At 51.6% G+C, this 11,305-nt stretch overlaps 1 protein-coding gene across 6 annotated transcripts; it reads right to left on the reverse strand.

Annotated features, from left to right (window-relative positions):
- Nucleotides 1-554: 554 nt before the first annotated feature.
- Nucleotides 555-9,389, reverse strand: LOC121363244 (probable G-protein coupled receptor 83). Of its 6 annotated transcripts, none has more exons than XR_005956664.1 (7): nucleotides 9,360-9,389; nucleotides 8,071-8,652; nucleotides 7,157-7,282; nucleotides 6,375-6,508; nucleotides 2,649-3,239; nucleotides 2,182-2,381; nucleotides 555-1,535 (listed from the first exon to the last, which is right to left on the reverse strand). XR_005956664.1 is itself a non-coding variant. In XM_041485401.1 (6 exons), exons 2-6 carry the CDS (start codon nucleotides 8,452-8,454, stop codon nucleotides 2,324-2,326), a joined length of 1,293 nt encoding a protein of 430 aa, XP_041341335.1. In that variant the 5' UTR covers nucleotides 8,455-8,699; nucleotides 8,872-8,975; the 3' UTR covers nucleotides 2,035-2,323. The 6 variants fall into 6 exon arrangements, 1 of the variants encoding a protein (XP_041341335.1); XR_005956663.1 differs by lacking the exon at nucleotides 9,360-9,389 and adding an exon at nucleotides 8,872-8,988; XR_005956661.1 differs by lacking the exon at nucleotides 9,360-9,389 and adding an exon at nucleotides 8,872-8,975 and having other exon boundaries at nucleotides 8,071-8,699.
- Nucleotides 9,390-11,305: the final 1,916 nt, after the last annotated feature.

Genomic DNA, 11,305 nt, shown 5'->3' on the forward strand with positions numbered 1-11,305 from the left:
CTGCACTGCGTTCCCTGTTATCGTCTTCATCAGCAACTCTGCTGAAGGCACTCTGCTGCATTTGGCATGAGCTAACCTTAATAAATTCGGGCTGTTAATCACTCAGACATGTCTCGCTGGATCTTTGCACGCTGATTTGTGTGTGCTCAAATAGTTTCCCGGGAGTAGACTTGTGGTGACTCAGTGTTTCAATAATTTGCCCTCCAAACTCTCCCGGGGGCTTTGCCTGCCGAGAGAGCCGCGCCGCAGCCACCGGGGGCACCGGGAGGAAGAAGGAGGGGTCTCCTGGTGGCAGAGGCTTCCCGGCGGATTCTCCTCGCACCCCACACTCCTGTCGGGTCCCAGGGTGGTGTGTGCAGGGAGCAAAGAGCGCTGCTGTGCTGCCCCAGCAGCCCTGGCCGGCCGGGAGCGGAGCTCAGCCTTGCTCCGCTCCCCGGGAGCTCCCCCTGGGATCCCGGCGCCGCTCAGCGCCATTTCCACAGGTGCCCGGCGGGATGGAGACACATCAAGGAATGTTTATAAGGAATGTTTAAGCATCTATTTATGTACTGAGTTGACTCAGACCCAGCAGAAGCCGAATTTCACAGATTCCCTTTTCCAGAGGCTGGCTTGGAGTCCAGCAGAGATGCAGCCTCCTGCTCCCCAGGCACTGTCCGTGCCCTGGTCAAACGATGCTCAGGTTATGCTTTTTATATATATATTGTGCATTTATGTTTGCCTGAGAGCTGCTGGGCGTCAGGGCATCCTCAAGTGACACAGGAGCCTTGAGGCACTGGGCAAAGCATACAAAGTTCTGATTCTCACTCAGGCATTGATAATTATCAGTCCAGATAGCTGAGCCATTACGGAGATTCGATACACTCAGCTCTTACATCCTGCCCTTTTAGGGGAGAAAAATTCAGCAACGAGGAGATGCTGCGATTGACAGATCCAAGGAAAACCAGCCAGGTTATTTCTGACAGCAAGAGATAGATAACTACAGGGATTAGCAGAAGATCAAGGCAGCGTGGTGAGACCCCTTCTTTGGAGTAAGGGCTTGGACTCCTCCACAAAAAGGTTATTCAGCCATTTAAAGAAAGAAAGGAAGAAAAACAAACCTAATAAATATTAAAGACAATACATGGCAGTTTGAGAGCTGCTCACCAAAAGCTAGTGAGGAGCAAGGAACAGGAAAAAAACAAACGATAGCTTCTTTTACTAATTAAATGAGGTGATGCTTATTAATTAGAGATTGTCTTAACATTCTGAGAAACTCACAGTGATGTTTTTTGACTGAAAACAAACCCTTCTGTACACTGAGAGAGGACGGCGCTGGCAACCAGCACAGCTTTGAATTCCCATGTTCAATAAGTGTGAGCTCCAAGCAAAGTGCCTCAGGGATGAAGTATTCATCCATTCTTGCTGCCACTCCTCGTGTTCTGCTGTTTTCTTCTGGTGCAGGCACTGCAGTGCACACCCAAGGTGCCCAGCAGGGGTCAAGTGGCCTGAAGCTAGGATCCCCCTCCTTTCTGTCCTTTTCCTTCCCACTGCAAAAACTGAAAATAACAACAAAAAAAAAAATAACATAAAAATCAGTCCTTAATTTCCCTTCTTTGGTCTGGCTTATTCTCCCCTGGGAAGGTGGTGGGAGTATGTTCTTATTCCCTCAAGCCACCCAGCTCCCCCACTGCCTCTCTGGGCTGAGGATCTGTCTGAGCTATCACCAGGACAGACCAGGAACCCCCACAGCAGACACGGCTGCCCTTGGGCTACTGAAATCCATCACCTGGTTTGCACCAACTAGACAGCCCCAGAGTCCTTGCTTGCTCCTCACAGAAGATTCCTTCCAGCCCTTTCTTGCCCTCCTGTTGTTTAAATGAGACTTTTACAGCAAGTAGTAACAATGCAGAATGATTCCATTCTTCAGTGAGTGAATGCTACAGCCCTGATGAAATATTTTGTGGCCTTTTATAAAGTGCCAGTGTAGTTCTCTTTACTGAATAAATATATTTATAATAAAAAGAACTTCTCAGTGGACTACATTAATCTGTCATCGTGCCATCTGAGCCAACGGCCATGGCTCCTGGGGTGCATCCCTGCTCCCCTTGTCTGGGGCTGGCTTCCAGCTGCTGAGGGTGGGACAGAGACAGGGCAGGAGGAGCAGCAGAATCTGACAGCAAAATCTCTGTAAACAATCCTTACCTCTGTAGGAGGCTTTGCTATACACTAATTGGTGAGGCTCCCTGTGGATGGAGCACATCTGCATGCCCAAGTCCTTCCTTCAGACATCTGTCATCACGGATTTGTTCCTGCTGCTGTGCAGAGCCCCACGTTATGATACATGTTACAGCCACTGACAGAAACCTGGGTCCACTCCCTCTGATAGCAATAAATGGGAAAACCTGAAAGCAGATCACGATGTTTGAGAAGCTCCATGTCCCCTGTACATATTCCTGCCCCCTGGCCGGCTGCAGCGTGGGTTTTACTGGTAGAGTGCTGGAGAGGTTGTGTGCCCACCATGCCAAGCAGAGGAGGGGCTCTTGTTAGTAAGACAAGCCAAAAATCAGCAGTAAAACAACAGAGCAACAATGCAGGTTCCTGAGAAGAGAGTGGGAGATGCCCTTTGGTGCCCCCCACAAGCAGGTAACTCCGCTCACCCCGTGGCTCACAGGTCCGTGCTGGCCGTCGGGAGGTTCCTGGTGGAGCAGCTGGCCTGGGAGGCCGGTCCCTTCCTGCACCTGGCCTGCTCCAGCCACGCCTCGCGGCAGGACACGGGCCTGGGTGGCAGCGCCTGCTCCTGAGGCTGTGGCACCTTCTGGCAGACGCAGAGCAGGGAGCGGAGCCCCGTGCGGAAGCTCTCGTTCAGCCAGCAGTAGATGAAGGGATTGTAGCAGGTGCTGCTCATGGCGAACCAGTGCAGCGCGAAATAGAGTGAGTTCTTCGTCTTGATGCCCAGGCTGGAGATCAGCACCACGTAGCAGTTCAGGGGGAACCAGCAGACTGCAAAGACCACCACCACCAGCATCAGCATCTTGATGCTCTTCTTCTTGTTCCTGTGGTGGGTGACGTACTGCTGCATGGTGACATCCCCGATGGCATTGCGGAGCCACAGCTTCTTGGCCAGGCGCATGTAGGTGATGGTGATGATCAGCAGAGGCAGGAGGTAAAGAAGAAGAAAGGTAGACAGGTCCAGATACTTCCAGACCAACTCTGCAGGCTCAGGGAAGTCAGGGAGGCACAGACTCCGGACAGTGGCTTCCCTTGAAAACAGAAATTCAGATATGGCATGTAGCCATTGCTGTCCCATGGGTGCTGCTGGCTCGGCAAACCACAGTGGGGGTCTCACGCTGCCCACAGCCACCTGCTCAGAGGTGTAGTGGGGACAGTGGGAGGACACAGAGCCACAGCTCTGGCAAGTCTCTCTCAGGCTTGACCTGCAGCCCCTGCCCTCCATGGGAGCAGCCACCCTGCTGTGTCCCCCAGCAGCCGGGACCCCTTGCTCTGCCATACCCCCTGCACAGGATCCCCCAGCCAGAGCCACTGCATCAGCTCCAAGCCAAAGCTGTTCTGGAGGGGAGGAAAGGGCTGGAGGCTGTGAGAAAGCCTCACAGGCATGACCAACCCACCTCCCTTCCCTTGCCTACCCACCATTCCCTTGCCATCAGCTCCTACAACCTTCCTGCTACCTCTTAAAACTGGTGTGATGATTATTCACTTGGCTCCAGTTGAACCACTGACAATGAACTAACAAAAGAAAGTGTAACCATACACAACAGCTCATTTTAACAACCTCTCACACCTGTCCCATCCCATCCAGCCCCAGGATCTGGGTGTGTTCCCACTGCCAGGTCAGCAGTGGCTCTCATCCCATCACCCTTCACTGTACCACATGTCCCCTCCACACCCTGCAGCTGGAGTAATGGAATTTATTTCCAGTGGATGTTTTCTCTTTTTCTTTCCTTTCTCCTCTCTTTTTCTTTCTCTTATTCCATTTTACTCTTCTTTCTTCATCCCTTGTCCTTGGTTGTCCTCTATTCAGCAGAGATTTGAGCCCCCATCAAGCTGTACTATCCACTGCAGTATTGATTAATATCTTTAATGTCCTGTTTTCAACTGCTGGAGCTGCCTTTTGTGCCACAAATAGGAGATTGCTGAGAACAGGCGCTGGAGCAGGGGATGAGGTCAGAGGAGTGACAATGGGTTCACCAAGTACAGAGGACCTGGAGATGCCACGCAAGATGGGAACTGACACAGAAGGGAGAATCATCTTTTTTCAACTGCAGTCTTGCCTTTTCCTCCCCTGGATCTGGGCGACCTCACCACTGGTAGAGGAGACCTGCCAAAGGGGATCTGACAGGAGAGTGTTTCGGTGAGTGCTGATATGATCAGGGACTCAGATGGCTGCTGCGTAGTGCAGCCAGAGAGGGATGTTGGTGGAGCCCCTGTTTCCTATCCCAGAACCCTAACCATTCCCTGGAAGCAATCCCAGAAGCCCTGACCCTGCAGGAGCTATTACAAGCAATATTACAACTGCGATTTTTTTTTTTTTCAATGGAAAGCAAGGACAGGAATAGCATGTCCTGGAAGTCCTTATATTGCTGAGCTGCCTCGTGCCAACACAGGGCTCGGTTTCCTCTGGCCATGCCAAAGGATGAACAGAGACAGGTGCCCCGAAACAGATCGTAGGGTTCGTTCATTCATGAGCAATTTGTTCCCTAATCCCCAAGCACAGCTGCGGAGCAACGCAAGCACGGAGTAACCCTGCCCTGTGTTTACAGTCTGCACTTCGAGTATGATATCCCCTGGCTATGGCAGCACATCAGGCACAAGCACAGGCAGGGGAGGGCTGTGAAGCCCCCATCCCACTTCCAGCTGGTGTAGCCCCTTGGACACCAAAAGCACAGACAGCCTAGGCAGGCACTCACGCTCTCCTGCCTCATCAACAGGAGGGATCTGGCTGGGCTGCAGGAAATTAGATTTGTCCTTTATACAGAAGGTCAATGTCTACAATAGAAATCTCATTCCTGCTGCCTGTCAGTGTCTCCTTGCCCCACTCCCTTGGATGCTGATCTCAGCCTGAAAATACAGGTCATGGTAAGATTATCCCCTTGGCCTCAAGGCTGGGATTCCTGCGAAGGGCAGCACCAGCAGTGTGACACCTGCCACAAAAATCCCACTTGGGTACTGTTACAGACTGTTTTCTAGACAAGAGAGGTCACAGCAATGCCACAGGCTGGTGGGGACAGGAGGGACAGAACAGGTTGGGTACCACAGAGGAAAGGACTGCAAGGGAAAAGAGCCCCAGAGTTTGGGGTTTGTATTTCTCCCTGGCAGAGAGTGACAGCAGAGACAAGTGCCATTGCTGGGTCTTTTGTGGGGAGATAAGCTTCTCCTTTTAATTTTTTTTCTTTTTCTTTCTTTCTCTCCACATTAGAACCTTCTCTTTTTTTCTGGTATTTCAATCCTTATCCTTATGTTGATGTGAAATTTCACTTCATCTGCTGTTATTGTGTTCAGCCAAGCAAAGAGTTCCCTTTCCTGAGAAGAGGCACCATGGCACACCAGGAGAGCTCCAGTTCCTGCCAAAGCACTGGTGCCTCACCTGCACCACTGGTCCCCCACAGCCCTGCTTCATGAAGAATGTATGTTCTCTATGTTTTTCTCATTAGTGTAACATCGGGCAGAGGAACCTCAAGCTTCAGGGAAGGTTGGTCCTGCTTCCTAAATCCACATGGGAAGTCACAACCTGAGACTCAATGTAGGAAATCCTGAGGAAGAGGGATCAGTAGCCCTGCTGACAAACCAGGGTGGTCCCCTGCTCCTGCTCCCTGCAGAGCCTTGGTGATGTCAGCACAGGTATTCCCAACAGGAAGTTTATTTTCTTTCTTTTTGAAACTGCAGTTTGACTTTGTCTCTCCTCCCTGCCTGGGCGAGTTGGATGGGCTTGGTCTTGCTGGGTCTGAGGAGCTGAGCAGGCAAAAGGAGGGAAGAGGAAAGTCCCTCAGGAGAAAATTACCTTCTCAGGACAGAGCCTCTCCTGGCAAGGCCATGGCACTGGAGGAGGTTGTGTTGCCAACAGCTGTGCCCTAGCCAGGCTGTGCCTGGGACTGCCCCAGCACGTGGCTGGGAGTGGACCCAGATCCTCATCTGGGCACGCAGGAGGTGGCAACAGCAAACCCTGGACAGCAAGCCAGGCAGAGCACAGGCCAGGCAGCTCTTCCACAGCCCCAGCCTCTGCTGGGGGAAGTGGGATGCCACCCATACACCAACTCCCTCTCATCCCACATCACCCATCCCGTGCCTGGGACGCTCAGGTGCCCTCCCTGCTGAGCAAGTGGCACTGCACAGGGGCTGCCAGGCCTCCACATGCTCACTGGGAAGGGGAGATCACTCACCTGTAGTTATACTGGAAAAGCTTTTGATAGACAGCATGGGGCAGGGAGAAACAGGTTGCCATCAGCCAGATAACAGAGATGCTCAGAGCTCCCTTTGTCAGGGACATCCTCTGCTTCAGAGGGTTCAGGATGACCTGCAACAGAGACTCCATCGGGACTCTTCTCCCACAGGAAGCAAAGGTCCTCACAGCCCACAAGAGGAGTGGGCAGTTTGTGACATAACCTAACACAGCTAATGATAGGAAAATGACAGCCATGATTAGGAAAATGTCCTGTCATTAGAGTGACCTGGAAAATGGGAAACATTGAACTTCTCAATCTGCTCAGAAGAGCTTTCAAACTTTATCCTCAATCTTGTAATGTGAGAACTGTTTTCCTTAAACTGGAGGTTACATTAGGTCAAAAAAAAAAAAGGGAAGATATCTACCCAAGTGTCTTCACTCAAGGGTATGTTTTTTATTCTATATGAACTATATAAAAAACATCTCTTGTTCCAGCTGGGCCTGTGAAGCTGAGCTTTCTTCCTCTCTGCTGAGGCAGAAATTCTCCTTTCATGAGATTTTCTTTGTTAGATCTTTAAGTTGATAAAATCTGATAATCTGGAACTTACTATTTGACAATGGCACATGAAAGGGGAGTGATTGCTGGGGACAAGCACATGGCCTGGGCTGTCCTTACTGCTCTGCACAGAGCCAGCATTTGTCATGGCCACGGACAGAAAAACTTATCATAGCTCAAGTCTCCTCTCAGAGCCTTGAAAGTAAAGGGGCAGGCAGTGTCACCTGGTGCCTGTCGAGAGCGATGGCCGTCAGGGTCAGTGTGGACACGTGGAGGGAGCAGTACTGCACAAAGCGGCTGATGTGGCACATGGCCTTCCCAAAAACCCACGTGCTGTTCACAAACCGGACCTGAGGGGAAACAACAGCTCATCAGCCAGAAAATGTGGTGAAAATGAATCCAGGAGGATTTGGGTTGTTTTCCAACAAGTCCTGTGGCTGGAACCTGAGCTCGCCCAGGGGGTCTGGCTGGTTGGGCAGCTTCACCTGAAACTTATAGAAAGATCAGCTATCCTGGTCTCTGAAACTCCTTTACAGAACAGTTTAGAGAGTCAAACCCCACTTACTATGAAGTGGTGATGCCACAGCCCTCCTGGCCAGTTCTACAGACATTGTGAACAGTGATAAAAACTTTTTATTACACTAACAACTATATTTGGAAAAAGTGGGCCAAGGTTTGATATCAACCCCACTGTCAGATTTGGAAAGCTTTCATTGAAGCCTTTATCCAGCTGGCATCTCTGAAAAGCTTGACTACTTTATTCCAGTCACCCAGTATGACTGACATTCAGAGTGTTCTGATCCACTAAGGGACTCTCTAGTGCTCTCCTGCACAAACATTAAAAACACAGGAACTTGTTCTCATTCCCCACAAAGCTCTTGCTGGGGTTTGGTAGCACACATTGTGATAAACTTTGGAGTTTCTAGGAGTTACAGAGTCTAACAGAGCAACAGAGAGCCCACAGGTTGCTGAACAGTGTTTTACTTGCCTGGTAGAGTTATCAGTTAGACTTGGTGGTGTTGGGTTCCCACCTCAGCCCTAGGAGAGAGTGCATGGAAAGCCTGTGACCACCAGGCAGAGTTCTGGTGGGTGGGAGACTCCTGTCCTGGTTGAAGGGACAGCAAGACCAGCTACTTACCAAGGTGAAAGGTGTGTTGAGCAGTGTGATCATGATGTCTGACACCGCCAGGTTGACGATGAAGAGGCTGGTGGCTGAGTGCATCCTCTTGTTCTTCAGCACCACATGGCACACCAGCATGTTCCCAAAGAGAGACATGACGATAATGACCGAGTATGCCATGATTAGCAGCGCTTTCACTGTTGGTTTCTGGGATTCTGGCTCATATTTAGCCAGCTCAGCAAACTTCTCCCACTCAACAATGCGGCTCTCTGTCCAGTTGAAGATGCTCCTGTTCGTCGCGTGGTAGATGGACATGAGTTTGGCCAGGGAAGAGTAATGGTCAAACTCCTCAAGAAACCCTGTCACCTGTGACCTGGATGGCTGAAGCAGCGAGTGAGGCATGGCAGGTCAACCCCAGTCTTCCCTGCTGGGGAGCAGTACCAGTGGTGTGTCAGAAACAGGCTGGTTTGGGACCACACACTCTCTCACACAGCAAGAAGAGCAAGAACTTCACAGGTGAGCTCTGGGCTCAAGCAGGCTCCCTGACCATCCCGTGCTGCTGTCACAGGAACTTCTTTCCAATGCAGAAACGCTCACCTTCTGCTCTAAACAAATGCAAAGACGTCTTTCCAGCAACGATCTGAATTCTGAATAGAAACCAACACTTCACTTTCTGGATCAGCTAGGTCTGTATGTGACACTGAATACATTACATCATGATTACACCCCAGTTCCCTGCACACCCCAACCACAAGGAGAAACCAAACTCCCCACCCTTACCCCCCTCCCTAACTCCTACCCTTACTCTCTCTCACTTACCGCGTTTTTGTTCCCGACCGTGCCCGGTCCCAAGGGGCAGCAGCGGCTCCTCCGGCTCCTGCGCTGGACAGCCCGCACCGCACACCCCGCACCGAACACCCCGCACCGGACAGCCCGCACCACACACCCCGCACCGCACACCCCGCACCGCACACCCCGCACCGGACTCCCCGCACCGGACTCCCCGCACCGGACACACGCCACTCTCAACACACCCTGCACCGCACACAGCCCGCGCCGCACCGCGCACCTTCCGCACCGCACCCCCGCACCGCACACACCCCGCTCACCTTGCACACCCGTCTGACCCCGCACCCCTGCACCGCACGCACCCCCGCACCTTCCGCACCGCACCCCTGCACCGCACACAGCCCCCGCACCTTGCACACCCGTCTCGCCCCGCGCACTCTCCGCGCTGCACCGGCGCCCCCACCCGCACCGCACCGCACCGCGCACCGCGCACCCCTCCCACCCCGCACCCCTCTCACCGCGCACCCCCGGCCCGCCCGCACGTGCGGCCGGCGGGGCCGGCGCCGCCGCTCGGGGCGGGGCCGCTCCATTCATGCATCGGCGCGGGCGGAGCCCCGAGAGTCCTTGCGGGGTTAATCGGTGCCGCGGCGCCCCGCGCGCACCGCACCCGCCGGTGACGGTGCCGGTGCCGGTGCCGGTACCACTCCCTCGGTACCCAGAGGGGCTGCTGCGGGGCCGGGGCGGAGGGCAGCGCCCGCCACAGCGGCCAGCGGGCACGGAGCATCCGTGCTTGCAGAGTGCCTTAACGGGAAAAAGGGAAAACCATCCTCACAAACCTCTCCCGGGCCGAATCTTTGCGGAAAGGCTCCAGGTGGAGTTTCAGCGCTTGTTTTTTGATGGGTGTTTTTCTCACGGCTGGGTCACTCTTGACAGATACTGACACAGAAGAGAGTTTAGGTTTCAAAGACTTTAGGCAACATATTTTTAAACGAGATAGTATAATCTTTCTCATTCTGCACTCCATATGTGTCACTTATTCCATACATATACATATATATATAATATGGGGGTTTTTTCCTGTCCATTTCCAGTCACCTGCATGATCTCCTTCCCCTGTCCATGTCCATGCTGTGGCCAGGCCATGCAAGGACTAAGGCAGGGAAGTAGCTACAGGATGGGGAACACATGGGAGGGACATGGGACACAGAGAATGTGCCTCTTGCCAGACTCCAAATTCTGCTTCTGAGTAAAAAGGTCCCATGCTGACATGAGCCAAGAATTCACTTTCATTGTCAGTGTGGGGTTTAACAGCCCAGTGCAGTTCAATAAACAGCTGTGGTCATCCAGCGTGTTCCAATTACAAGAACACTTATATTTTCCAAATTATCTATTTTTTCCTAATTCCAATTGAGAATGCATTTTAAAATGTTGATCGCAAGCCTGATGTCTGTCCTGGTACCTGGCATTTGTAACCTCTATCAGGGCATATAAACAATGATGACAGGTATAATGTTAGATTTTTCCTAGTTTGGGGGCTTTTTGCCATGGAGCAAACTGGGTATCCCAGCTTGCACTGTGTCAACCATAGACTCTTGGAAAGACTAATGAAGATCTTCCAGGCAAATAATAGAAGAAGAGTCCAGATGAAGAGAGGAAGAAAGATTTATATATTTCGTGTATATTTACAAGGAACTGTTTTTTTTGCTTAGAATTGTGTATTTATGGATTCCCAGGTCTAAGAGGTGCACCAGTCCTGACTGTGGCAGAGCTCCAGTTGCTTTCAGCAGAACCAGAATGAGCTTTGCAGTTGCTCTCTGGAGTTTCTTGCCTGAGGGCTACAGAAAAGACACACTGAATGTTTATTACCACTATAGCAAGATGATCTGGGAGGTTTCTGCTACTTTTTAGTCCCCCTGAAGCAATTCTCACTGTGGCTGTGAGAATCTTGTGCATGCAAAGAGCTGTTTCATTATCCTCCCATGCTGTTCTTGCTGGCATGTATTAGCACTGGCTTTAGAGCTGCAAGCTCAGAAGAGGAGAGCTGAGTTTAGTCTAATCATATTTCCAGCAAAATTACCCAGGCATGTTAGCTTTCTCCTGGTGCAAATTATCAAACTACAGTATGTGCTAGGACCTCCTGAAACACTCAGGCCCCCACTGGCTAAGGAGTTAAGGCTTGATCCCTTACAGAGCAATAATCCCAGCCAGCCTCTCTCTCCTGCCCTCGGACCCCTGAGGGAGCTGCCAGCCCCATGTGTTCCATGTCATTAGGCGAGTCTCTGCGTGATGCATGTCTGGTTTTTATCTGTCAGAAAACACTCCAGGAGCAGGAATGGTTGTGTTGTGGAATAAAATTGTTATAGTTTTTTCCCTGTCCTTCTTGAGCAAAATTCCAGTTACCTGCCTGTCTCTGAAGAGACTGCATAGAGGAGGTATTAAAGGTATTCAGTGCCTTTCTTTCTTG

This window comes from Pyrgilauda ruficollis, unplaced genomic scaffold, assembly GCF_017590135.1.
Source record: "Pyrgilauda ruficollis isolate IOZ18807 unplaced genomic scaffold, ASM1759013v1 scaffold7, whole genome shotgun sequence".
Lineage (NCBI taxonomy): Eukaryota > Metazoa > Chordata > Aves > Passeriformes > Passeridae > Pyrgilauda > Pyrgilauda ruficollis.

Excerpts from the sequence above, each read along its gene's own strand:
- LOC121363244 (XM_041485401.1), bottom strand. The coding sequence starts at position 8,454 with ATGCCTCACTCGCTGCTTCAGCCATCCAGGTCACAGGTGACAGGGTTT. Across the intron at positions 7,283-8,070 it reads TCAACACACCTTTCACCTTG|GTCCGGTTTGTGAACAGCAC; the intron begins GTAAGTAGCTGG and ends GTTTCCCCTCAG. Across the intron at positions 2,382-2,648 it reads CCGACGGCCAGCACGGACCT|GTTTTCCCATTTATTGCTAT; the intron begins GTGAGCCACGGG and ends ATCTGCTTTCAG.